Source organism: Elgaria multicarinata, chromosome 9 (assembly GCF_023053635.1).
Source record: "Elgaria multicarinata webbii isolate HBS135686 ecotype San Diego chromosome 9, rElgMul1.1.pri, whole genome shotgun sequence".
Lineage (NCBI taxonomy): Eukaryota > Metazoa > Chordata > Lepidosauria > Squamata > Anguidae > Elgaria > Elgaria multicarinata.
Window position 1 is genome coordinate 8,650,612 of NC_086179.1, and position 27,586 is coordinate 8,678,197.

At 46.7% G+C, this 27,586-nt stretch overlaps 1 protein-coding gene across 1 annotated transcript in view; it reads left to right on the forward strand.

The window, feature by feature from the left end:
- PFKFB3 (6-phosphofructo-2-kinase/fructose-2,6-biphosphatase 3) overlaps positions 1–19,361 on the forward strand; it is a 36,952-nt gene extending 17,591 nt beyond the window's left edge. Inside the window, exons 8-16 of the mRNA XM_063134110.1 lie at positions 1,122–1,329; positions 2,433–2,579; positions 3,691–3,795; positions 6,317–6,446; positions 7,970–8,032; positions 9,415–9,596; positions 11,315–11,491; positions 15,286–15,308; positions 19,307–19,361. Of these exons, the coding sequence (XP_062990180.1) occupies positions 1,122–1,329; positions 2,433–2,579; positions 3,691–3,795; positions 6,317–6,446; positions 7,970–8,032; positions 9,415–9,596; positions 11,315–11,491; positions 15,286–15,308; positions 19,307–19,361 (1,090 nt within the window). The remainder of the gene's footprint in view (positions 1–1,121; positions 1,330–2,432; positions 2,580–3,690; positions 3,796–6,316; positions 6,447–7,969; positions 8,033–9,414; positions 9,597–11,314; positions 11,492–15,285; positions 15,309–19,306) is intronic.
- The last annotated feature ends 8,225 nt before the right edge of the window (positions 19,362–27,586 follow it).

The window sequence follows — 27,586 nt, forward strand, 5'->3', positions numbered from 1 at the left end:
ATCACGGCTTGGTAATGAAACAATCCTGACAGAGATCTTAAAATCTGAGAAGGAAGGAAAAAGAAGAAGGGCCCTTGTTAAGAACATAAGTCGTCCCATGCTGCATCAGACCAAGGGCCCATCTAGTCCAGCACTCTGTTCACACAGTGGCCAAACAGCCATCGGCCAGGGATGAACAAGCAGGACATGGTGCAACAGCACCCTCCCACCCATGTTCCCCAGCAACTGGTGCACAAAGGCTCACTTCAACAAGCAGATGATATACACGCTCAGTGAATCTGGCACTGTTGAAATCCAGTGGGGTTAATTGCACTTAACTCTGTATAGTAGGGGTGCACAACGTCTTACAGCTCAGGGGCCGCTTTCCATTTCAGAGAAGGGCTCGGGGGCCGCATTTGAGAGGTAGGGTCCAGTCGAAGGCCAAAGCGGCTGGGCCCCAAACTCCAGCATATTTCAGCTGAAAACTCTTAGGCCAGATCTACACCAAGCAGGATATAACACTTTGATAATGGTTTGAAAACTGTATATGTAGTGTGTCCTGGGCCTAAACCGTTGTCACTACTGTTATAAACCATTATAAAGCAGTAGTGTTGATCTTGCCTTACCGTCAGTAACTAAGCCCTAGAAAAGGTGTTTCAACTAGTGCTGAAAATTTTTGTGATTCCATTTTTGGAATTTTGCGGTGGTGGCGGGAACAAAAACTCTGGTGAAAAAGGTCGGGGGAGATGAGAATTTTGGAGGGTTTTCCTCCTTGGGGAGGAGGACAGGGTCTCCAAATACCCACAATGCCTTTTTCGCAGGGAGAGAAAAAGTTCCCAAAAATCGGGGGGTGGGATTTCGCACAGCACAGGGCTGAATTGGCACCCCAGTGGTCTAGAGTAGGAACCCTGGGGCCTGTTCAGTGAAATTTTAGTTGAAAATGCAACACTCCACATAAGACAACTTGCTTCTGCAGCTGATCTGCTCATTTCGTGGGATTATAACTTTAGGCGAGGGAGAAACGCCTTTGTGGTTTTGTGCACCCTCACATACGCATTCCACAGTTCCTTGGATTTGGCATTTCCCTTGGGCAGATGGTTTTGATTTAAGTGTTTCTACCTGCGCGTGCCTTCCCTCCCTAGAGAGCTGTCGCTTATCAAAGTGATTGACGTTGGCCGAAGGTACCTCGTGAACAAGGTCCAAGACCATATCCAGAGTCGTATCGTCTACTACCTGATGAACATCCATGTCCAGCCCCGCACCATCTACCTGTGCCGGCACGGCGAGAGCGAATCCAACCTCAAAGGGAAGATTGGCGGGGACTCAGGACTGTCCAGCAGAGGGAAAAAGGTAGAGAGGGCTGGCTGGGGGCGAATCCTGTGTCTTGCAGCCCAAAGACTGCCCTTTAACATGAATACGCTTACTTGGCAGTTAGCGCTATTGAGCACATTGAGATCTACTTCTCTAAATAAAGCGAAGATACCAGGGATGATGTGTAAACACACAGGGTCGATAAGGATGCGAGCGGACACACATTCCTGGTATCTTTGCTTGGTGACAAAATCGTTCTTCTGTTTTCACCTGCCTTTCCTCAGACTGGTTCACCCTGTTCTTCAAAATCTAAATTATGTCAGGAAACGTACATGCTTTATTCTGAATGAAGTATTGTAGATTTGGGGTGGGGGTGGGGGCGGCTATCAAAAGAGCAAGAGATGCCTCCATAAGAAAAAGGGGATTATGGTTGAAGGCCTTGAGTGGAAGGCTGGTAAACATGTAACAAGACTTCCATTTTAATTTTTTTTGCTCATGACCATGAGGACTAACAGCTTGCTGTCTAAAGTTAAAAAAGGCTGAGATCCCTACAAATCCAGAAAAGTGTTTCATAGGGAAGACAACCCTTTACGTTGCTCCTCCATACAATGAGTTGCTCTGAACCTTGGAGGACTTCTAAAGGAGGTGGATACCGACCCTCAAGACCTCTTCTCCTGCCCTATTCTGCTACTGTAGGATCACATGGAATTTGTTCCTGGCTTCATGTCTATGCCTCTGAAGTTACCCACCTCCTGTTTGCTCTAATAGTCTCAATATCTTATTGTTAGACTACCAAATTGTAGCCGGGGGGGGGTGTTCTCCAGAGCTGTCCAATCTTTCTGGTGTTGGACTCCATCTGGTCTCTTCTTTTAAGCATCTCATTTAACAGCTGTGTCAATCCTGTGTCTTTACTTGTGTGATGCAGCCTGGTGATGCCACAATGCTGCATCCCATTTCCATGGCAACACAGCCAGTGCTGCTTGCTGACACAGTTGACCTTCTCCTCAAAACGCTCCCCATTTCCCAAAGTTGCGAGACGAGGGGGGCGGCTCTTAGAAAGTCGCAGGAGCTGGACCATTCTCTTCAACTTTTTTTTCTTTCTTTCCCCGTTTTCCCTTCTCTTTGCTTTTTTTTTTTTTTAGTTTTCTAGTGCACTGAACCGTTTTGTCCAGGAGCAGAACCTGAAAGATCTCAAAGTTTGGACCAGCCAGCTGAAGAGGACCATCCAGACAGCGGAAGCTCTTGAGCTGCCCTACGAGCAGTGGAAGGCGTTGAATGAAATTGATGCCGTAAGCGTCTTTGTGGGATTGGGTGGGAAAGTTGGGCTGATCCTGTCCCCCTTCCTCCTGCTCCCCAAAGGGGGACTGCTCTAGAAGGGCACTGTCGAGGCGGTCGGAACTTAAAAAGGGGGCACAGCAAACCCCATGGCTCAACTGGTCAGAGGCCTAGTTTTACACTGGGGGGTGAGTGGGTGGCAGCCAGAAACTTTCAGTTATGTGAGCCTTTCATTTGCTGTTTGAAGTGGTACAGCTCAGACATAGCTGTATCATCCCAGTGGGACCTACTTTGGTTATTTAAATATTATTTCATTATTATTGGCAGTATTTGTATGCAGCCCAAGAAGGGACTGGTTTACAATTTTTTTTAAAAATTGAAACTTAAAGATGTAAAGCAATCCCTCCCCCCGATGCCAAAAGCTCCTACAAAGTGAGTGCAAGGCGAGTCTCTTTTGGGGAGGGTGTGCCATAACACTGGGACCACCACCAAAAAAGCCCTTTCCTTAGTAGCCACCTGTTGTATCTCACTTGGTTGAGGCATCAGGAGAAGGGACTCTGAAGGTGGTCTCACGATCCAGGTAGGTATCTGTGGGAGGAGGTGATCCTTCAGGTAACCGAGGCATTTAGGGCTTTACCAGCACTTTTAGTTTAAAACATTCACGCCCCACCTTTTCCTTAACCTAAACCTTTAATCAGGGGGTGGGCAATTTGTGGCCCTTTAGAGGTTTCGGCTTGCAACTCCCATCAGCCCTAGACAACATCGCCAATAGTGGGGGATGATGGGAGTTGCAGTTGTATGGAGTGCCACGTGTTTCCCATTCCTGCCTTAAAAGGATCTTCGTGTAATAACCATGTGCACAATCTGGAGAACAGTAGGTGTACTGAAATCTACCTGTCTCCAAAGCGTCCCATTAATTTGCTCTGCATTATCTTTAGCTGTCTCTTTGCTTAGGAGCTGGCCACCATATTTTGTCTCGTACATCTTTGTGAGATGAAAAGGCCTAATCCAGGGGAGGATTTGGAATTTGTCTTGGGAGCTAACTGTGTAGTCAGTCTCTCCTCCCCCCCCCCTTTTGAAGTTTGCCTCAATGGCAGCTGGAATATTTCTCTCTGGTTCTTGTAGGGAGTGTGTGAAGAGATGTCTTACGATGAAATCAAGGAGAAGCATCCTGAAGAATTCGCTTTGCGTGACCAGGACAAATACTATTACCGCTACCCATCTGGAGAGGTATGTGTAGCGGAAGACAGGACTTGTTTTTTTTAAAAAAACATGGGTTGGATCCAGAGGGGTGTTGGGTGGAAAGTGACTTTCCCCTCCTCTCCCTGGCAGTGTCCCAAGCCCCCCGAAAAGGGCTGGATGAGTGGGTGACCCTCCTGAACGGGGTGGGCTATGGCACGGGTCCTGAGGAGGAACAGCCCACCCTACTGGTCCTTGCAGGGGGGCAGGCGGGCTGCCAAGGTGACCAAGTGTTGAGAAAGTCATCTTCTACCAGACCTCTGATTCAACCCCTTGAAACTGCACTTTGGAGATTTCATTTGGTCTGCCTGTTTTGCTCCTTGTGATGCAAGGAGATGGTTTGGGATGGATTAGGGGTATTTGTGTTAATGGGAGCATAGCATAGAGTTTTGAGCCTTTGGATGGAGGAGGCAGAGGATCACTATGATGCGAGAGGATACTGTGGACTAGAATGCTTTCAGTTGCCAGCTCAGCCATGGATTCAGTTGGCGGCCTTAGGAGAGTTCTCCTCTCTCCCACCTGCCTTTCCGTTACATTGGAATTGCTTCGCAGAGGAGAACCTGCGGATAAGATGGAATAACTTCCAAAACTGCACGGTTAGCAGGGAAACTGTCCCCCATTTTAGTCTGCAGCTCACACGAATGGAGGCGATGTTGCTCCAACCTGAACTGAACCTGAACCTGAACAGGCTGTTGCTCCAGCCTGCAAAGATGGATATAAATAAAATACAAAATAAAATAAAATAACATACAAAGATGGATACAAATAAAATAAATAAACCTAAGGGAAAAGAGGCTCCCAAGGCAGTTGCGAAGTGCCGTGTCTACCCTCTCCTTGTTCCTTTTTATTCTGTGCGTGGTGATTTTGCAAGCTCCCCCTGAGGCCTCCTTTAAAGACTAGCTCTTGCCTCTGGAGCTTGCTAACCTCATAGAAAAAACAAGCCTCTGAAACATGCAAGTGCCTGGCCTTTGAAACTAAGGTGGAACAAAAGTGAATGCGCTTCAGGGAAAGAGGATGGCACTGAATTCAGAACCAAGAAGAGTCAGCTTGGGCCCATGGGCCTACGATTCTATATCGCTTCTTCACCCTTTATCACGGCTGTCAGATGATTATGTGGATACGTGTGGCAAATGTATTTATTTATTGCATTTCTATACCGCCCAATAGCCGAAGCTCTCTGGGCGGTTCACAAAAGTTAAAAAAACATCAAATACAATTCAAAGTATAAAACAAGCACAACAGTATAAAAACACAGCAACCAGGATAAAACCAAGCAGCAACGCAGATTTATACAGATGGAAAATTCAGATTTAAAACAGCAAAGTTAAAAGACTAAGATAGTAAAATGTTAAAGTACTGGGAAAATAAAAAGCTGTTTACCTGGCATCGAAAAGAGTATAACGTAGGTGCCAGGTGAACCTCTGTAGGGAGCTCATTCCACAGCCGGGGTGCCACAGCAGAGAAGGCCCTCCTCCTGGTAGCCACCTGCCTCACTTCCTTTGGCAGGGGCTCACGGAGAAGGACCCCTGAGGATGACCTTAGGCTCCGGGCAGGTACATACAGTATGGGAAGAGGCGTTCCTTTAGATAACCTGGGCCCAAGCTGTTTAGGGCTTCGAGTGTTAATACCAGCACTTTTAGGGGATGTGAGGGGAACTGTCCTCCTTCCGGGTTCTCTGTCCACAAATGGCTTCTGCCTCTTCTCGGAACATCTCTGGAACCTTCTAAATTTCTCCAACTCTAAAGCACACCCACTCACCTATCTATCTTTATAGCCATCCAGGCCAGTGTTTCTTCAGAATATCCTTTCTTGAAAAGTGAAATCTCCCTGCCCCATCCCTGGTGGACCAGGGTCTGAGTAGGGAAGACGATGTGCCTCCCTACAACGTACTTGGGCACTGAACAGGGTGGAGGGGAGAGAGAGAATTTTTGCGGCAAGGACTATCTCCCTCCCCATGGAGCGCTGGTTTCCCTCAAAATAAAGAAAAGGGCGTTCTTTTTAGCCTCCATATGCACTGATTGACTGAAAAGGCAGAAAACGGAGCCCCAAGGGAATTTGTCTATAAGTCCTCAATTTATTTATTTATTTCTCGGTAAACTTCAAAGGTAGCATCGAGCAATGGCTGGTGATGGAATGTAATGTTTTTTTTTTTATGAGCACTGTTTAAGTTGGTACACAGTAGGTACTTCAGCTCAGCTGGGTATGCAAGCTTTCCCGTTTGTTAAAAAAACACAACTCTCCGTTGTTGCCTTTCCTGGTTTACCCAAATCATTGTGTCCTGCTTGTGGGTTTGCTGTGGACAGCTGGTTGGCCACTGTATGAACAGAATGCTGGACTAGATGGACCCTTGGTCCGATCCAGCAGGGCTCCTCTTACGTTCTTATGAACTGGTGGCATACCCAGCTTCAAGGGAAGCACCTTGTCGCAGACTCCGTCCACATGATCTGGATCTGAATTCTTGTGTTGCTTCTCTCCCTTCTGCATCATCGTTAACTTCTCTTTCCCCTCTCAGTCCTACCAAGACCTGGTGCAGCGTCTAGAGCCGGTTATCATGGAGCTGGAGAGGCAGGAGAACGTCCTCGTCATCTGTCACCAGGCCGTGATGAGGTGTCTCCTGGCCTACTTCCTTGACAAGAGTGCAGGTGGGTGACCTGCTACCTCCTCAGTCCTTGGTAGTCCTTGGATTGCACTGTTAGGCCTTCAACAATGGGCATCTTACGCTGACAAACCAGAAAGGGTCCGATTTATTTGCTTTCTTGCTCATTTTATTAAAAACATCACCATCCATACACCTGGCACTACAGTGTAACCACAGAAAGGCAGGTCTCTGTCCCCAAGGAGCTTACAGTATAGAAATGGATATAGAGAATATATAAGAAAGGAAGAATATACGGTTAGTTCTGTTCTGCGTCTGTGGGTTTTGATTCAGTAGGGGGTGAGGACTGAGGGGGGTTGTGTCTTCACAGAAAATGCATGTACTGAGGGGGTAGATTTGAAGGGAAGCATTCTGGGAGGGAATTCCAGGTGTAAGGAATTAGATTTGAGGCAAAGGAGGAGGAGGTTTTCTCAGACTTGATTCCAGAAAGCCGCTTGAAGTAGCAAAAACGAAGTAAAGCGACATGCTTTGTGAGAGGCCTTGCTTTGGAAGGACCATGTTATTCTAAACATAATAACGTTCGTGCCTTGGCCTTAACGCATGGTGCTCCTGTACCAAGTCGGACCATTGAGGCAGAAAGCAGGCCTCAAGCCATTTGGGAATTGGGACGCCCAGAAGCCCCTGCCAGCATGGCCAGTGGACAGGAATGCTGGGGACTGAAGTCCAAAACATCTGGAGTTTTACTATCTGCCCGTCCCTGACCTAGCCCAGTATTGTTGTCTCTGCCAGCCTTCCCCAACCAGATTTATTTTATTTTATTTTTTAAAATTGATTACATTTATATCCCACCCTTTTTTCCTCTTTAAGGAACCCAAGGTGGTGTACACAATCCCCCTCCTCTGTATTTTATCCTCCTCTCCATTTTATCCTCACAACAACCCTGTGAGGTGGGCTGGGCTGAGAGTCTGTGACTGGCCCATAGTCACCCAGTGGGTTTCCATGGCCGAGTGGGGACTAGAACCTGGATCTCCCGACTCCCAGTCCAACCCCCTAACCACAACACCACACCGGCTCTCAGATGTGTTGCATTTCTCATCGTTTCCAACCCACATGCCCAGCACATCTGGATGTGTGACCCTTACATACAGGAGCAGGGACTGAGGTGCTGCAGAGGCTCCTAGCGGAGAATCATCTCTTGCAAATGTACACCCAGGGTGACATCGCGTCAGAGTGGGTGTTGCCGCCTTGAGGATGGGTGCAGCCCTTGAGGCAGTGTTTCTACTGGAAACATAGAACTAGGCGCCCTGAACACATTTGCCGGGCTGACCATGGTGAGGGGTGGATTGAGCCATAGCTGCAGAATGGGACAGGATAAGAAGAGTCAAAAGTAGCCCATGAAAGCCACTTGTTCCAAATGTAACTCTCTACCAGGTTTCCCTCCAGATGTTTTGGACGACATCTCCCATCATCCAACACATCTGGAGGAGAGGCTGTGGAAGACTGCCCATACAATTTCTCCCTCTCTGTCCAGTTGATCACCTGTCTGTGCTCTCTTTTGTTCTCTTTCAGAGGAAATGCCTTACTTGAAATGTCCCCTCCACACAGTGCTCAAGCTCACCCCTGTGGCCTATGGTGAGTCCGTCTGTCTGTCCGTCCGTCCGTCTGTCTGCCTCTCAAAGCTTCTCCGTAGCGTAATGTGCTTCAGGCTGGTGGTCAGAAATGAATAGAATAGCAGAGTTGGAAGGGGCCTACAAGGCCATCGAGTCCAACCCCCTGCTCAATGCAGGAATCCACCCTAAAGCATCCCTGACAGATGGTTGTCCAGCTGCCTCTTGAAGGCCTCTAGTGTGGGAGAGCCCACAACCTCCCTAGGTTCCACCGCTGGGTATGATTCCACCGTCGCACTGCTCTAATGCGTCTCATCGCCCTGAGCCCCCCTGGACTGTTCAAAGATTTCAGAACCTCTACCTTGCAAATGAAAAAGCATAGGTTTCTAGTCCTCATTGTGATTGTGGCAAACCTTAAAAAGGCAGCCGCGGAAGATACAGATACATATATAACACTGAGTACACAGCCCTGATTATTGCCCCTCCCTCTTATTTTATTTTATTTCATTACGTCGGCAACTTGGTCAGAGAGCTCGGCCAGGAAAGTTGCCCTACGGCTCGCTGAAATGAACTTTATTTATTATTTATTTATTTATTATAGTGCTGAAGGCAGGTAACGACAATAAAATGCAAGACTAAGTACAGAATGATAGTCAATTAGGATTGACTATCAATCCAAATCAATTAGGATTGTAGCCCAAGGCTTCAGGACTTTTTACAGAATAAATTGCCCTGAGCTCAACAGAATAAGTATTCTTAGGATCACGCTGCACACACACCACACGCCCTTCACCCTTTCTGCTCCTGCCGAAGTCACCGACAACGTACCTTATACCTTGACCACAGTGCGGATGGCTGTGCCAGGCAGCCCTTGCACATCCCGTTACTTGATTGAAGAAATCTCTCTGGGTTTCCTTGTGCGTGTTTTCATTGAGCGATTGGTTGATTGAAATCTGTGTGCATTTGCATAGGGATGAGAAAGCATTCTCTGTCAGGGCGAACGTGTGTTACACATATTGCCACGGCCGCCATCTTGGATGGGGCAGTCTCTCTTGTGTGTGCAAAGGAAAGAGACTCTTTTTAAGATGGCTTTGCCCATCCACAGATTTGCGAGTGCTTCTGTTAAAGCAGCCTTCCCCAACCTGGCGCCCTCTAGCAGTGTTGGACTGCAACTCCCATCATGATGGGAGTTGCAGTCCCAACAGCTCTGGAAGGCACCAGGTTGGGAGACGCTGTATTAAAGAATAATTAGCAGTGTGTGCGTGTGTGTGTGTTTTAAAATCATCTGTCTGATTTAATTAGGGTCACTTTTTTAAAAAATCAATCAAAAGATTCTAATCGGGTGAGTAAATATTGCAGCCTTAATCTCTGACCACGTTGCCTGTCATCTTTCTTCCCTTCTGTCAGGTTGCAGAGTGGAGTCCATCTGTTTGAACATTGAAGCTGTGAACACGCACCGGGACAGACCAGAGGTGAGGGGCCCCTGGCCTCCTGTGGGACCCTCCTCCCCCCCGCCCCGGGTAGTTGGAAAGCACCTGGGTAAACACCTGTATTTTAGGAAGACAGTCAAAGATGGATTCCCTCCTGTTGTAAGCAGTGCTTCTTCTTGACAGTCAGCTTGTGGTGGAAGAGCGGTGGTGGTGGTGATGGTGGTAGTAGTAATAGTAGTGAGCAGTAAAAATAATCTTTACATTCCTCTTTCCAAGTGTGCAAAGATACAAGGACCTAGCTCTCAACCGTTGAGGGGGCTGTACCATTTCAGATTGCAGCTGGGGCCCACATGGTTGAATGCTCCTCCTTGCAAAAGAAGAAGGGGAGGGGGAGCCCTTCACATGGAAAACCAGCATGTCAGGGAGAGAGGTTCTCCCATAACATGTGGCATGCTAGCTTTCTGCATGCAGGGCGTGTTTTATTTTGTATGGAGGAGCACTCAACCATGTGGGACTGAGGGAACCGAGGCTGGGCCAGGGTCAAGGGTAGGCACGGTTGGGCACCTACGGAGGGCCCATAACTTTGTGGAGGCCCACTGACAGGAGCCCCCTGGTCTTGCTCCTCCGCTTCACCATCGCAACCTTCTCGTTGACTTCCCTCTCACTTTGGCCCAAACAGTGGTGGTTGTGGTGAGGAGGAGGAGGAGGAGGAGCAGATGCCACGGCCTACTTGCTCCCTGGCTCTCTGCCTGTCATGAAAGCACGTGGGAACCGTGGTGAGAAAGAGGATGAGGAGCAAGAGCAGCCGGTGACAATGGCCATGAGAACGCAGACTCCCTGAGGTAGGGAGCCCATTGAGGGTGTCTCACACAAGGGCCCTCAAAAACCTAGAGCCAGGGTAACATTTGGTTCGTTGTTGGCGATGCACGTGTGTGGCTTTCTTTCTTTCTTTTTTAAGGTTTTTTTTAAATTTATTTATTTATTTATTTATTGTATTTATATCCCGCCTTTTTTCTTCCTTAAGGTACCCAAGGCGGCGTACATAATCCTCCTCCTCCTCCTCCTCTCCATTTTATCCTCGCAACAACAACAACCCTGCGAGGTGGGTTGGGCTGAGAGTCTGTGACTGGCCCAAAGTCACCCAGTGGGTTTCCATGGCCGAGCGGGGACTAGAACCCGGGTCTCCCAACTCCCAGTCCAACACTTTAGCCACTACACCACACTGGTTTTACCATCTGTAATGCGCCTTTAAAACCGTTCGCTATTACTAGCCTCACTTGAGCTGGAAGGCAGGCTGTACATGAGGTAACGTTGAAATGAATAACCTTCCGTTGCCATGCCACGCTTTGTGGAGGTGACAGGAAAATTAAGCGTGGATACGGTTCTTCTTCCTCAGTTCGGCTCTTCACTCGCTCTTCCGTCATGTCTGGGCTGGTTCAGCGTGCCTCCCTGTCCTGCCGAATCCCCTGATGCTCAAGGAGAGCTGGCAGTTGAGGCTTAAATTACGTATAGAAACCCTCACACTTGCTTTCTTCAAAGGTCGACAGGGAAAAGACCTTGAGGTTGAATCCAGAAGCATTTCATTCTTGGCCTGAGAACACTACTTAAAAAATTGTGCTGGGCTCCTTCGAACCAGTGTCTGTGTGTGCATCTGTGTGTGTGAGAGAGAGAGCTAGAAGGCATCGCTAGAACAGAAACTCTTGTTCTTGAAAAAGATCTCCCCATTTCCTGACCTTCGCTTTTCTTCCCGTATGTTTTGGCAAATCGATTAACCCTTCATGTATTTTTTTTTAAAAAAAACCTGCTTTTTCCCCCTCATAACTTTCGCCTTCTTCCTTATTTTTCTCTCTCTTTATCTTTGTCTCACTCTAATTTAGGATGCAAAGAAGGGGCCTAACACCCTCATGAGACGCAATAGCGTCACCCCTCTAGCGAGCCCAGAGCCCACCAAAAAACCTCGCATCAACAGCTTTGAGGAGCATGTAGCTGCCGCTGCTTCTGCTGCCCTGCCCACCTGTATGCCCCAGGAGGTGCCCTCACAACTGCCCGGACAAGTTGGTTACATTCTTTCGTTGGTGTGTCTTCGTGTGTGTGAGCATGTGGTGGCGGCTGTGTGTTGTGGCCATTGTCATTCCACGTTTGTTATCTTCTGTGGCTTTCTACCTCGGGAGGTTGTTCTTTGGGATCTGTTTATTTATTTATTACATGTACATCCCACCATTTTTCCTCTAAGGAAATATAATATTGTATATACAATCCCCCTCTCCACTTTATCCTCCCAACAATAACAACCCTGTGTGATAGGTTGAGCTGAGAATCTGTGACTGGCCCAAAGTCACCCAGTGGGTTTCCATAACCAAGAGCGGACTGGAACACCCTAGTTGACTGGGGACTAGGATTTATTTATTTCATTTATTTCATTTTTATACCACCCAGTAGCCGAAGCTCTCTGGGAGTTTCATCAGGGATGATGATGGTGATGATGATACCCTTTGAAGTCACATTCAACTTCATTTTTATTTTGCAATTATCTCCCGCAAAACCCACCACCACCACCACCTTCATAAGCATATATTTATTTATTTATTTATTTATTTAGAGTATTTTTATCCCGTACCTCAGCCAAAAGGCTCTCGGAGCGGCTTACAAAGTATCAATAAAGAAGACATATGTAGAGTCTTGTGGCATCTTTTTAAAGACTAAACAGTTGTTGTTGTTGTTGTTGTTGTTGTTGTTGTTGTTATTATTATTATTATTATTATTATTATTATTATTATTATGCCACAAGCTTTTGTGGACACTATCTACTTCATCAGATGCTGTGGACAGTGTCTTTCTGTGCGTTAGCTCTTGGTGTTTAGAGTACTTGGGTTCCGGAGAATTTGAGGTTCAGTGTAGAGCAGAGCTTTCCAAACTTTTCATGTTGGTGACGCACTTTTTAGACATGCATCATTTCGCGACACAGTAATTCAGTTTTACTAGCAATCCGGGGGTTAAACTAACCCCTTATAAGAGATACGGACACATACATAAATTGTAATAACGAAATGTATGGGGGACACAACATATCTCATGAAAACCTTTCATTTATATTTTTAAAAATATATGATTTGCAAGATAATAACATACATTTCCAAGACTTTTCACATTGAACCAATTTTGTCGAGCTGCGACTGAGCGGCGGTCGAGACGGTGTTCTATCAAAAAACTGGACCCACGGAATTTCTCGAATGTGTCACTTCAAGTGCAACTGCGTCACCGGAAGTGACGTGGAATCAGCTGTTTCGACCCGATTGTGCACACTGCGCATGCGCAGTACCTGTATGATCCCTCGACCGTGGTGTGCCTACACGGAGACGACGGAAGGGGAATATACTAGTGCACCATACTAATCGGCACCTTTGCTGCATAAAAATGCATGCAAGTTGGTATTGCTTATTTCACATAGACTCAGAGGTTTCTCGTTACGTTCGCGTGACTCACCTACACACTGCAGCGGACACACTAAGGTGTTGCGACACACAGTTTGAAAAGCTCTGGTGTAGAGAGTGGTGTCTTTGGAGTGTGGTGTGCACATAGTTGATGTATATTAAACAATACTGATAATAAAGAAAGCTCAAGCGTGATTGTGTGAGAGAAAGGAAAGCATGTATGTGAATGGGTGAAAGGATTGGATGAAAGGTTTCAAAAAGGTTTTTAAATGTTTTATTTTGAAACAAAGCTTGTGAACTTTTAAAATAAATTTTAATTATTTTGTTTTTAACTACCACAAAAATCCCACGTGTCCGTTTGGCATATATTATCTGAAGTTTATACATTTAGCACCCACTCTGACAATAATTCACCTCAACGCATATAACTCACAGTGTATTATTTTATATATTGAAATCCTTCTCCATTTAACTCCTTTCTCCACATAGTTTGGAGGAAGGTGGTTTTTATCCCTTGCCTCAGGCGTTTCAAGTGGTGGTGCTTGGCTTGAGCAGGGAGTAGCCGCGGCCAGGCCTGGTGTTCAGAGCCTGTGTCGGGGCATAGTAAGTAAATAAAAACGTATGTCAGAATAATTTGATTGTCTTGCAGGGGCCACAAGACACTTACTTTGTTGTTTTGCTACAACAGACTAACACGGCTAACGCCTGGAAACTTTAGTTCTTTTTAATATTATAGGTTGGGATTTTGTGTGTGTGTGTGTGTGTGTGTGTGTTTAAAGCTACATATGCTTAAATGTGTAGCCAGGTTTGAATTATACCTTCATGTGTGGTTTGAATTTGGTTGTGTGGAGGAAATTAGGCTGCACTAAATTATCGAACTAGGTTCATTCTGGCCTTCAAAGCCTTGAAACAACACAAATTTAAGAATGTGTTGTTAGATTGTCTTTTTGCTCCAAGTCTTCTTTGTGTCGTGTTTCTCAGAACACTCCTGCTTTCGATGGGAGGCAAATGACGAGGCTTGCTAAGTAATCCATAAAGCTTTTATTAAGCAACAAATGTCTCTTCTACCTGAAGAGAGTCTTACCGCTTGAAAACGTCCCCCTAGGCAAAACTATCTAAACTAAGCAAGACTATTGTCCGTTCAAGAAGAATAGGAAGCCACTTCTCAAACGCCTGTAACTTCAGAGCGCCTGGTGCGGAGGCAGGTTCTGGCGTAATCTAACCGACTTTCTCACGCCTTCCTTCTGTGCCGTGCGTTTGAGCTTCCGGCGGACCCTAGCATCAGCTAGCTTGTCGGGACGCTCACCTCCGGAAGAAACCTCACTTCCCTCTGAGTGTGTAGGATTTGGCCTTGAGGAGATAAGCTCTGGAGAGGGCTGACTCCCAGCTGGGGAATCGCCCCAGTGGTACAGGCTGGATGGTGTCTGGCGCTGCATCTTCTAGTTCTGAATCTGATCTTCATTGATTACCTGAAATGCCTTCTCCCAAAACAGGGGCAGTAGGGTTAGATATGACACTTTCTTCCCCATCATTTCATAGCTTCCAAGCCGATTCCAATGTCAGTTTATCAAGTTCTATCGTCACTACGTACTTTCCATACTAGCGTCTCCATGTTAGTATAGATGCTTTTAAAAGAGCGATTTAATTTCTGTATCAGTTGCTTTGCCTTTGTGTTTTGACCCCCAACGGTCAAGGACCTGGTTCAAGATTGCAGGGTCTACCAGGAATAAGTTCTGGGGTTGATCCACCGAGAACTTTCTTGACCCCAGGCTCCATTGAAGCAAATGGGAACTGCACTGAAAGGACCGTGCACTCTTGCATTCAGCTCCCCCTTGCGCTGATGGGCCTTGGACAAGAGAAATTCCTGATGGATAGGTTTTGTATATCCGCTTGAGTTGTAGGCCCCAGAGCTGTTTTCGGAGGGTTGCAGCCACCCTAGGTCAATGGAACAAGATTCGTCTTTCTTGACACCTTGAAAACGTAATGGGCTCTTCCTGCTGCAACTATTTCCGCATGAACTTCCATCTGATTTGAAAGCCTAATCCGGCCTTTGCCATCTGCCTCTCATTAGGGGGGGAAACAGGATCCCTTGGGAATGCCTCCAGGCAGCCCCTGCTTGCAGTAAATGCTGTGTTTGAGTAGCGTCACAAACACCTGCCCGCCCACCACTCCACGCCCTCGGATTTTCCCCGTGGTCTGAATGCAAGGCGCCAGAGGCTGTTTGCTGACATTTTCCTTGCCTTTTTCTTTTTCTTTTTGCTTGAACGTGGGTAGAAGCTGAAGTTTGTATCTATTAATCTTTCATTTCCCTAGCAGTCTGATTAATCCTCTCTCTGGGCTTTCTGTTGCTTTCCATTATTCAGCTTTGCACACCATGACTGATTCCTTTTCTGTTCCCCCCTTTTGTCTCTTCGCAGCCTTTACTAGGGAGGCCCTGCCTGTAAGTATCTTCTTGTGGGTTGACCTCTTTCTTTATCACCTCGCTGGCTTTCTTTTCCTTTCACGGCTACAAACCCGTGTCGAGCGCTTAGCCTTTCATGCGCGGCTTACGGCTTATTTATTTATTTTTTATTTACTCGTTGCATTTTTACACCGCCCAATAGCTGAAGCTCCCTGGGCGGTTCACAAAAATTAAAAACCATTCAAAGTATAAAACAAACAGTATAAAAACATGATGTAAAATACAATATAAAAGCGCAACCAGGATAAAAGCAGCAGCAGTGTAGAAATACAAATTTAAAACACTGTTGATACCTGGATCATAAGAACATAAGAACATTAGAAGTGCCCTGCTGGATCAGGCCAAGGGTCCCTCTAGTCCAGCACTCTGTTCACACAGGGGCCAACCAGCCGTCGGCCAGGGATGAACAAGCAGGACATGGTGCAACAGCACCCTCCCGCCCATGTTCCCCAGCAACTGGTGCACACAGGCCTATCGCCTCAGACACTGGAGATAGCACACAACCATCAGGGCTAGTAGCCATGGTTAGCCTTTGCCTCCAGGAATTTATCCAACCCCCTTTTGAAGCCATCCAAATTGGTGGCCATCACTACATCTTGCGGTAGTGAGTTCCATTATTTAACTATGCGCTGTGTGAAGAAGTCCTTTTTATTTGTCCTGGATCTCCCACCAGTCAGTTTCTCATCATTTTTATTTATTTATTTATTACATTTATATACCGCCCCACAGCCGAAGCTCTCTGGGTGGTTTACAACAGTTAAAAATGGTAAACATTAAAAAGTATACAAAATTTAAAAATCATCAAAAACATAAAAACAGTATAAAAAGAACAGTATCCATTTAAAAACAACAATTCTGGGCTCCATTAAAAACAAACTTAACGTTGTTAGATGCTGTTAAAATGCCGGGGAGAAGAGAAAAGTCTTGACCTGGCGCCGAAAAGATAACAATGTTGGCGCCAGGCGAGGGGGCCACCACCGAGAAGGTGATCATCATCGTCATCAATACCTGGGGAAGCTTTACCTTTCTTTTTGATGGGGATGCAAAGTTATGGCTTACACGAGTGTATCAAAGCCTCTACCCCTCCACTGCACAACCCTTACTTGTATCGGGGAGAGACGCTGGATGCCGCATGTCTTACCCAGTGGTAGAGCGCATGATTTACATGCAGGAGGTGTCAGGTTCAGTCCCTGGCGTTTCTAGGTATGGCCAGAGAATACTCTTGCCTGAAACCCCCATAAAAAACTCCAGAGTTGCTCACAGCAGTCTAAAACACAGCCATCATAATTTTGTAATAGTTTTCGTTTTTTTAAAAAAAGCAGCAGCAGCCCTGACGTGAAGCAATCCGTTTGTGGCTCTTAGTAATTATGGCTGTATTGCTCCTCTATATGATCCAAAGCAATCCGCCACGGAATTCCAATTGTCGCCGTGGCTTCTTTTCACCTCTGTGGCACTTCGCATCTTTTAACATTTAGCTTCATAGGCGGACCCAGCAGCTGATGCCACAAGGAAAAACCTATTTCCTCTGGTGTGCGGTTAGAAAGTGTTAAAACCAATCTAGAGGCAAGAGGAGACCACAATTCTTATTCCTGCCTTGGGAGATGACGGGCAAGAAATCTCTCCCCCTCCCTCATCTCAGTTTTTTATAGCCAAGGTCCAATTCTGTTCCATCCAGGACAGCAATTCTGTCCTCTTAGAGCTATGGAAGCAGGGAACAGCAACCCAAGGATTGCAATTCACCCCACGTCTGTGATACTGACGGGGACACAACGGCCCCGTGGATCCTTCCTTCCACAAAGGCGCAACGTGGGATTTTGTACAACTGTGGCCCCTTCCATTTGGGAAAACGTAACTTGTGCATTCCTTATTAAGGGATTTTTCATTTTATTTCTGACAGTATTGTTCTTTGTTATTGCGGTTGAAGGATTCGCACCCAACCTTTTCCAAACCGGATGTGTTGGGTTACAACTCCTGCCACCCCTGCCTGCCACAGCTGGAGGGAACCAGGCTACGGAAGGCTGGGTTCGCACAGGGACACATCCTACCCATTGCATCTCCAGGGCTAGCATGGGAAGAAAGCCACACCTGTAACACGCCTCTGGACAGCTGCCACTCCCCCACCCACCCCACCTCACCTACAATCATTTGTACATGTTATTTATTTATTTATTGCATTTATATCCCGCTTTTTTTCCTCCAAGGAACCCAAGGCGGCGTACATGATCCTCCTCCTCTTCTCCATTTCTGTCCTCACAACAACCACCCTGCGAGGTGGGTTGGGCTGAGAGTCTGTGACTGGCCCAAAGTCACCCAGTGGGTTTCCATGGCCGAGTGGGGACTAGAACTCCGATCTCCCAACTCCCAGTCCAACACCTTAGCCACTACACCACACTGAATAATGCATGAAAGGGCCATGAAAGGTTTTTTTTTTAACTGAAGCTGATTTAAAAGGGAGGAATTTATAGAGAATTATAATATAGAGAATAATTATAGAGAAGTGGCAGGGTAGGAAGAGGGTGGTTAAGCCCTCCCCCAGCAGAGATTTTTCCTTCTCCATCAGCTTCTCTCCCTTGCCAAAACAGCTTTTGCCCTGCCTGGATCATAATGCATTTGTTTATTTATTATTATTATATTTATATCCTGCCTTTTTTCCCTCCAAAGAACCAAAGGTGGCGTACATAATCCTCCTCTCCATGTTATCCTCACAACAACAACCCTGTGAGGTAGGGTGAGCTAAGAGTCAGTGACTGGCCCAAAGTCACCCAGTGGGTTTCCATGGCTGAGTTGGGACCAGAACCTGGATCTCCCGACTCCCAGTCCAACACTCTAACCCAGCCTTCCTCAACCTGGGGCGCTCCAGATGTGTTGGACTACAACTCCCAGAATGCCCCAGCCAGCTGGCTGGGGCATTCTGGGAGATGCAGTCCAACACATCTGGAGCGCCCCAGGTTGAGGAAGGCTGCTCTAACCACTACGCCACACTGACGTTTGTCATTTGAGTGTTGCAAGGAAGCCACTTGCAGGAAAAAACGCACACGGAGTGGTGAAGGATTGTTCTCCTGAAGTGCTTTATTGGGTGTTGGAGGCATGTTGATATTATTTACATCCCACTGAAAATCCTTGGAATTTAAGTGCACTGGGTTTTTTTTTTTTTTAAATGTGTCCAGCAGCACCTAAAAGCGTAGAAAAACCAAGGCATGTAAAAAACAAAAACCCGAAAGGGGAGAGCGTCCAAGTCAGGACAGAAAAAAAAAGGGGCAAAACAGGTTCTCAGGGTTTTTTTGCATCCTGAGAACCTGTTTCTCCCCCTTTTTTTTTTTTTCCTGGCAAGACACGTAAAGCCACGTTGCTCCAGTTAGGACATAGCAGGGGCCCCGAGCTCAGCGTCCGGGCATGCGCTTTGCATGCGTGAGGGTTTGATCCCCAGCACATCCGATTAAACCGTTCGAAACCGACAGTACTGATTGCTGTAAAACAGTTGTCGTTCGTTCAGTTTCAGCTGCGTGTGCTGTAATGTGGACTAGCCTCTCTCTGCTGCACCTTTAAAATGTATGCCGGCTTATCTGGTAGAGGAGAAACGCACCCACACACACTTTAATGCGTTCCTTCTAGATCAGGGTTCAAGAACCTCTTACAGCTCGAGGGCTGAATTCCGATATAGGGAAGCTCTCGTGGGCGGCATTTCAGTGGTGGGCGTGGCCAAAATAATATATTGTCACTTGTCTTAGGAGAGGCATTTCAGCTTTTTAGAATGGGGGGAGAAACATGCAAATACCGGAGGAAACCACCAATGACCAGCATTCGGGGAAGAGATAGTGGAGCCAGGAGGAAGGGGGGCGGTCATGGCCATGCAGAGGGCTAAACTAGGACTGGATTGGGCTCTCGCACCTGAGGTTCAACAACCATTCTAGATGATCACACCGCAGGGCCTCTCTCCTTCACCACCTTTCTCTCTCTTTCCCTTTCCACGCTGAAAGACGACCCATTTGTCACTTTTTCAAGCTTTTTGCTTTACTAATATTTCCCAGGTAAACGGCTTGCTGCATGGCTTGTTGTACTTTCCCTAGGTGAACCTGACATTGAAATCCCAGCTTCTTTGGACCAGTTCTGTGTTTGCTGCTGCTGCTTTTCTTCACGTGGGGCGGAGGAGGGGGCTGCATCTTGACTTGTGCTTCCATAATTTCCCTTGAAACGGAAATTCCCCTTTGCGGAGGAGGATGACAGTGGCTTTCTGGCTGTTGCTGATGCCCATGTGAGAACCAGCGATACCTTCTCGAGCAGTGTGGTCTTCAACTGGAGGACTGCGACCCAAAAGTGGGTCGCAAGATCAGTCCAGATGGGTCGCGGCAAAGCTGTTGCTGCCATCGTGGGCATGGAAAAACTTGTGGAAATGGATCCCCCACGTTGCAGGTTGGGAGTCCGAGATGAGTTTTGGGTCTGGAGCAGTTGAAGACCACTGTGCTAGAGGGCGCTTCCCCTCCCTGAAATGTAATTTTTAAAGAAAATTTGTGTGCGCTGCCGGTGTTACTTTATGGGCTGAGGACCCATACTAGAGGCTCTCCCACACTAAAGGCATTCAAGTGCGATGAGCCAACAGTGCGATATGGCTGCAAGAAAGGCATATGCTATTTTGGGCTGCATTAATAGAAGTATAGCTTCCAAATCACGTGAGGTACTGGTTCCTCTGTATTCGGCCCTGGTTAGGCCTCATCTAGAGTATTGCGTCCAGTTCTGGGCTCCACAATTCAAGAAGGACGCAGACAAGCTGGAGCATGTTCAGAGGAGGGCAACCAGGGTGATCAGGGGTCTGGAAACAAAGCCCTATGAAGAGAGACTGAAAGAACTGGGCATGTTTAGCCTGGAGAAGAGAAGATGGAGGGGAGACATGATAGCAGTCTTCAAATACTTAAAAGGTTGTCACACAGAGGAGGGCCAGAATCTCTTTTCAACCCTCCCAGAGTGCAGGGCACGGAATAAGGGGCTCAAGTTAAAGGAAGCCAGATTCCAGCTGGACATCAGGAAAAACTTCCTGACTGTTAGAGCAGTACGACAATGGAATCAGTTACCTAGGGAGGTTGTGGGCTCTCCCACACTAGAGGCCTTCAAGAGGCAGCTGGACAACCATCTGTCAGGGATGCTTTAGGATGGATTCCTGCATTGAGCAGGGGGTTGGACTCGATGGCCTTGTAGGCCCCTTCCAACTCTCCTATTCTATGATTCTATGACCCTCCTGCAATTAGAGTGACTTGCATAAAGCACAGGGCCGGGGCGAAGGGGCTTTTACAGTGAGTGTTACAAGCTTGTAATGTTTTTGTAGATTTTTTAATTATTTATTTATTTCACTTCTACACCGCCCCATAGCTGAAGCTCTCTGGGTGGCTCACATAAATTAAAACCATAGAGCACAGCTTGAAGTATAAAACATGGAAACTTAACATCACAATATAAAAGTATAACCAAAATAAAACTGAGCAGCAATGCAGAGATTTAAAGTACAGATTTTAAAACAGCAGTGTTAAAAGGCTAGGATGATAAAATACTGGGGGAAATAAAAACAGGTCTTTAACCTGGCGCCGGAAAGAGTACAACGTAGATGGCCAGGCGAACCTCTCTAGGGAGCTCATTCCGCAGCCGGGGTGCCACTGCAGAAAAGGCCCTCTTCCTGGTAGCCACCTGCCTCACTTCCGTGGGCAGGGGTTCACAGAGAAGAAATACACGAGACAAGCAAAATAGAGGAGGCACCCTCCTGGACACATCATCCTAGTGCAAACCTATGCATGTTTCAACAGGAAAAATAAATAAATAAATAAATAAAAACATCCAACAACTCCCAGCATGGCTGAGTGGAGAATGCAGGGAATTTTAGGCCTTGTTCCCCACCCACCCTGTCAAAACATGCATAAAACTGTGCCCTAAATGTAATATCGGTTTCCCCCAAAAGCACATACTCTTGGAGCTCCCCTCGTGCGAACAAAATCTGTTTCGTTCCGCCTTCGAGTCCCCACAATACAACAGCCTAGAGGAGTCTTCCTCGACCTGGTGTCCTCCAGATGTATCAGGCTGCAATTTCCATCATTCCCAGGCTCGGAATGATAGGAGTTGCAGTCCAATATAGAGGATCCCAGGCTCTAGATGGCTGGTGTAGGTATCGTCAGCTCATCGCATGATGCTAAACAATAGCCGTTCCGTTGCTCAAATCCAGGGCTGGGTCAGGGTCTGGCAGACAGAAATGACCAGCTTTCATAGAATTAGATCAGCGTCCCCCTGGGGCATGACGTGGCCACATCTTTTTCAGAATTTAGAGCAAGAGGTAGGGAGGAGATGTGATAAATAAGAACCTCACCCATCTGTCTTAAGATGTGGCTGTCTCTTCAGTGGCATCCTTTGGCCGTTACCTCCCTGGGTAACGTTCCTGCCGTGACCTCCGTGGTGGCTGCTCATCGTTCTTGCCACCTGCATGCAAAGGATGTCTTGCTTCTCTCTCGCTGTTGGGCTTAATGTATCTTCTTCTTCTTCTTCCGCAAATGTCCAACCCGCCGGCTCAACGTCGATTCTCTCTCTTTGCCTGCAGAACCTGAATAGCTCCCAGATGCAGTCTTGAATTTCTTCATGCGAGGCTTGGAAACCCCGTCGATGGAAGCCCAGCTCCCATCGCGTCCCTCATCCCCGAAGCTTGCATCCACTGTGCGCCTCCATTTGACTCCAGGCTAAGCCTCGTGGACGGACCCCATCGCTGACCATCTGCCTACTTGGACTTAACAAAATAGAATTTGGGGCTGGGTGGGAATTGCAGAAAGAGAGGGAGGAGATGGAAAAAGAAAACATCTCATTATAATGTAAACTGGATCCAACACGAAATCTTCCGGCTGTTTTTACATCTTCCCCTATCACCCCCTCCTCGATTTTGATAGATCGTATGTCCCCCTTTGCACTCCTATGTCAGTTTCCTTGTTGTTATTTCTAAAGTGACACAGTTGCCTTGCAGAGGAAGGGGGCGGAGGACTCTGGGCTACTCTCAGCGTGTGTAAATAAACACAGGGTGTGATTGTGGATGCGTGCGTGCGTGGGTTGGAGGGTTGTAGCTTAGGGACGGGGGCAAAAGAAACCTCTCTTTGTGACACCTACATTTATGTTAAAGCTTAGCAATTTGTATCTCTCCCTCCTAAGCAGGGTATTGGTGGATGTCTCCTGTAGAACCCATGGCTGTTTCGGTGGGGGTGGGATACTGCTGTTTGGTTTTGTTGTTAAAAATCAAACCTGGCCCAAGAGGTCTCCCTTTCTGAGTATTAAAAGGATGCATAACTCCGCTGCCCTCTTGCACTGGGGCCGGGGAGATTTCCCCCAGCGACCGGTTTTGAAAATCTTGCTGACATGCTTTGCCTTGCATCGAGCTGGGGTAGGGTAGGTGTGAAACAGGGCAGAAGAGCATTTTTCGTTTTTATTTCCGATAAAATGAAGCGAAGGGCCTAGGTCCCGTGGAGCATATGCACGGATTGCACGTTGCAAGTTCCTTCCTCCCTGTGCCTTTTGCTTCATTTAGGTTTTCTGCCTCCGGCCCTTGCAGGATGTCAATCCCGTTTTAGGTGCAATCGTTTGGCTGCTCTGATCTTTCTTTGGGCACTCGCATGCAGGATTCCTTTCCCCTTTTTGCTGTTGATGCGTGCGGTGAGTTCCGCAGTGTCTTCAGGCAGAGTCCAGGGAACAGTAGAGAACAGTTGTGTGCAACTCCATCGTCATGCACACAGACTCTGCTGTTGCGCACCACTGAAGCACAGGTTGGGCAGTGGCCTTTCTCTGGTGCAGCTGGCTCACCTCTGGAAGGCCGCAAACTGCCATGATCAAGCTTCTTGTCATGCTGTGATTTCACTAGATTTCACTTGAACGGCTCAATCCTGCATCTAAAAGAATCGGCAGGAATCCGGAGTCACTCAGTAACACCCGTGTCCTTTTCTCCCAATGAGGTCCATACCGAAAATGTTTCCTGTTCGCTTGCTTTTAGATCCAGAAACAAAACTTCGGGGGATTCCATTCCGCTTCACTCTTAACGTGTGCGCATAAATATTAATACAGAAAGTTTGATGTACTAATCTATCAGGATAGGCATTGAGAGTGAGATGAGGCTTTTTCCTTTTTGTTTTTTTGCTCTGTAGGGAAGCTCCTTGACTAGTAACTGATAACGGTGGCTCTAGAGCAGCCTTCCTCAACCTGGGGCGCTCCAGATGTGTTGGACTGCATCTCCCAGAATGCCCCAGCCAGCTGGCTGGGGCATTCTGGGAGATGCAGTCCAACACATCTGGAGCGCCCCAGGTTGAGGAAGGCTGCAGAGGCTTACACTGTCCCAGTCCTTCAGCGACGGAATTTGGGCCTCTCTAAGAGGGAACGGCCTCATTCCCGTCCCACCTTTACCCCCTTTGAAACTTTCCCCGTGCAGGTACCAGTTAGCAGGCAGATGGAAGGAAGCGAGGCCGTAGGAACGTGGCTACCTGTTTTGCACGTTGGCTTTGGAATGGCGAACAGCAGTGCCTTGAGTGCCAGCCTTGTGCCGTGGACAAGGGCTTTTGTATGGTTGGGTGTGTTTTTTTTTTAAAAAAAAAATGCTGGGCCAAAGTGAGCCGCCCATCGCTGTGTCTGACCACTGAAGATTTTTATTGGGGAGTTGCCATTCTGAGGTGTCTTAAACGTGTATACTAGGTGTACAGCTGGAAGGACACTTTCCTTTCTAGTTATGTATTTAAAGCATTCTCTTTTACTGAATGTGTTTTCCGAATGTGTGCACGTTGGGTGGTTTCCCCCACCACCACCCCCGTATCAACTGCTTAAGCTGGTAGGGTGTTCTCCCTGTTTTCCTTCAAAGAATTTTTTTTTTTAAGAGGGTAAATTTTACCTTGTATACGGCGAGTATTTTGGTTTTTTTCCGGCCTCCTAACCCAGCCAGATCCATCAGTTACAGGCAAATCCAAGCTGTATCGTTCACCTTTTCGCGAACTGTTCTTCACCTGGTTTGATAGATCGTGAATTGGAAAGAGATGGGAATTGGGTCAATAATAACAGGGATCCTCTTGCTTCCCAGAAGAAAGTCCTGGAACGAAATTATTCCTGCTTCAAGCAATTGGAATGAAAGAGGGGAGTGTGTGGGGCTGGGGTGGGGTTAATTCTGCTAAGCTGTCTGTGTGTAAGGGGGGGGGAGGTAGGGGAGAGATCCGTCAGTGTCAAGATCGCGAGAGTTGAGTGGGGGAAGGTGATTTAAAACCACACCAATGACTCATTACTTTGATTGTGTTTTTCCTTTGATACTTGAATTTATATTTTTATCATTTTGTTTAATAGCAAAGTGCTATTTATTTATTTAACTGATGTTGCAAAGCTGAGAAAGGAGGGTTTTTCTTCTTCTTGACGTGTGAAGTTAGGTTTGTAAATATATATATATATATGTGTGTGTGTGTCTGGAACGATTTTTTTTTTCCTTTTCTTTTTTGGCCTGAGATGAAACAGTGCCAGCTTATAAAACAGGTCTGCCTTTTGGAAATTTGTATATTTTGCAGTTGCTGGACCAATTAAAATATCTTCTTGAAATAGAAGGCCATGGTTCTGTGTTCTTGTTCACAAAACTTTTCCCCACGTGGTGGGAGGAGGGTGGTGCTTAGGGTTTTGCTTCTGTATCCTCTAGATAACCAGAAACGTGGACCAAAACATCTTGGCTGCCTATTTCAAATCAATACTTCTTCTTCTTCTTCTTCTTCTTCTTCTTCTTCTTCTTCTTCTTCTTCTTCTTCTTCTTCTTATTTATTTATTTATATAGCACCATCAATGTACATGGTGCTGTACAGAGTAAAACAGTAAATAGCAAGACCCTGCCGCATAGGCTTACAATCTAATAAAGTTGTAGTAAACAATAAGGAGGGGAAGAGAAAGCAAACAGGCACAGGGTAGGGCAAACAGGCACAGGGTAGGGTAAAACTAACAGTATAAAGTCAGAACAAAATCAAGTTTTAAAAGCTTTAGGAAAAAGAAAAGTTTTTAGCTGAGCTTTAAAAGCTGCGGTTGAACTTGTAGTTCTCAAGTGTTCTGGTAGAGCGTTCCAGGCATAAGGGGCAGCAGAAGAAAATGGACGGAGCCGAGCAAGGGAAGTAGAGGCCCTTGGGCAGGCGAGAAACATGGCATCAGAGGAGCGAAGAGCACGAGCGGGGCAATAGTGTGAGATGAGAGAGGAGAGATAGGAAGGAGCTAGACAGTGAAAAGCTTTGTAGGTCAACAGGAGAAGTTTATATTGGATTCTGAAGTGAATTGGAAGACAATGAAGAGATTTCAGCAGTGGAGTTACATGGTCAGAGCGGCGAGCCAAGAAGATGATCTTAGCAGCAGAGTGGTGAACAGAAACCAACGGACTGATGTGAGAAGAAGGAAGGCCAGTGAGAAGAAGGTTGCAGTAGTCCAACCGAGAAATAACCAGTGCGTGAAGAGAGTCTTGGCAGAAGAGACAGACAAAAATGATCGAATCCTGGCAATATTATACAGGAAAAAACGACAGGATTCAGCTACTGCCTCAATATGAAGAATAAAGGAGAGCGAGGAATCAAATATAAAGCCAAGACTACGAGCTTCCTTGACTGGAGTAAGTGTAACATCATTGACAGTAAGAGAGAATGAGAGATGAGGAGAAGGTTTAGGAGGAAAAACAAGCAATTCAGTCTTTGCCATATTAAGTTTCAAACGACGATGAAGCAACCAAGCTGAGATATCTGAGAGACATGCCGAGATACGATCGTGAACATCAGGAGAAAGATCCGGAGAAGAAAGAGAAAGATCCGGAGAAGAATTATTTTCTGCACCGTTTTCCTGCATCCGCTTGGGATTGGACAGGTTGACCCTTGAGGATTCTTTCAATTCTGTGACTATTAATTCTGACTCATTGGGAGATCTCGGTGTCCCCCTTTCATCCTCCCTACGCTCCTGTGAGGTAGGTTAGGCTGAGATAGTGAGTGCCCCAAGGTCACACAGTGAGCTTCGTGGTTCGGTGGGGACTCGAACCTGGGTTTCCACAGTCCAGGTCTGATACTTGTAACCACTGCACCACACTGCCACTCAGTGACTGTGAACTTTATCTACCTCTGCAGATCTTGGACGTGTGCATCTCACCTCCCCATCCCTTTTGGGCTATTCTTCCTTTAAATCCCCTTGCTTGCATCAGTCTTCTGCTTTCTCATCTTTTCCTAGCATCTCCTGTTTCTACCATTGCTTCCTTGATTTCTTTGAAAGGTTTGAAATCCCATCCCTTCAACAGGTTCCCAGGGTGAATTACAAAAACATGAAATGACAAGGCAAACATTAAAACCCTGCAGTATAAAATCAGTTAGCGGAATTAAAAGGAAAACCAAGCGGCATGAAATCAATGTACAGACTATTAAAAAGCCTGGGGGAAATAGAGGTGTTTGGAGCATAGGGAGGGGTTAGGTGAGCTTCCATGGAGAGAGAATTCTGCAGTCAAAATGGCACCACCAGGTATGCCCTTTTAGTTATTTATTTATTTGTTACATTTATATAGAGCCTCGTGTGGCGCAGAGCGGTAAAGCAGCAGTTTCTGTAGCTGAAACTCTCCCCACGGCCTGAGTTCGATCCCAGCGGAAGCTGGTTTCAGGCAGGCAGCTCGGGTCGACTCAGCCTTCCATCCTCCTGAGGTCGGTAAAATGAGTACCCAGTTAGCTGGGGGAAAGGTAATCACGGCTGGGGAAGGCAACAGCGAACCACCCCGCTATAAGGCCTGCCAAGAAAACATCAGCGAAAGCTGGCGTCCCTCCAAGAGTCAGTAATGACTCCGTGCTTGCACGAGAGGTTCCTTTCCTTTTTTCTACATTTATATACCGCCCCATAGCCGAAGCTCTCTGGACGGTTTACAAAAGTTTAAAACAGTCAACATTAAAAGTATACAAAATTTAAAACATAAGAGTCCCCTTTTCTCCTGTAGCTACTTGCTACACCTGAAATGGCAGAGTATTCAAGGAAGGGATTACGTGAAAAATATTAGCGTATGGGGTTGCAGATATGGAGACGTGGTCGAGGTTTAAAAGTAAAAACCAGCACTGAATTGAGCCCGGAAACTAATAGGAGCCAGTGCAGTTGGCTAAGGACAGGATCCTAACACCCAGGTAAAAGCCTTGCAGCTGTATTTGGGGACCAACGTGTGATTTCTGAACCATTTTCTATGGAGGCCCTATGTATAATACGCTACAGTAGTCTAATCTAGAGGTTACTGGGGTCCG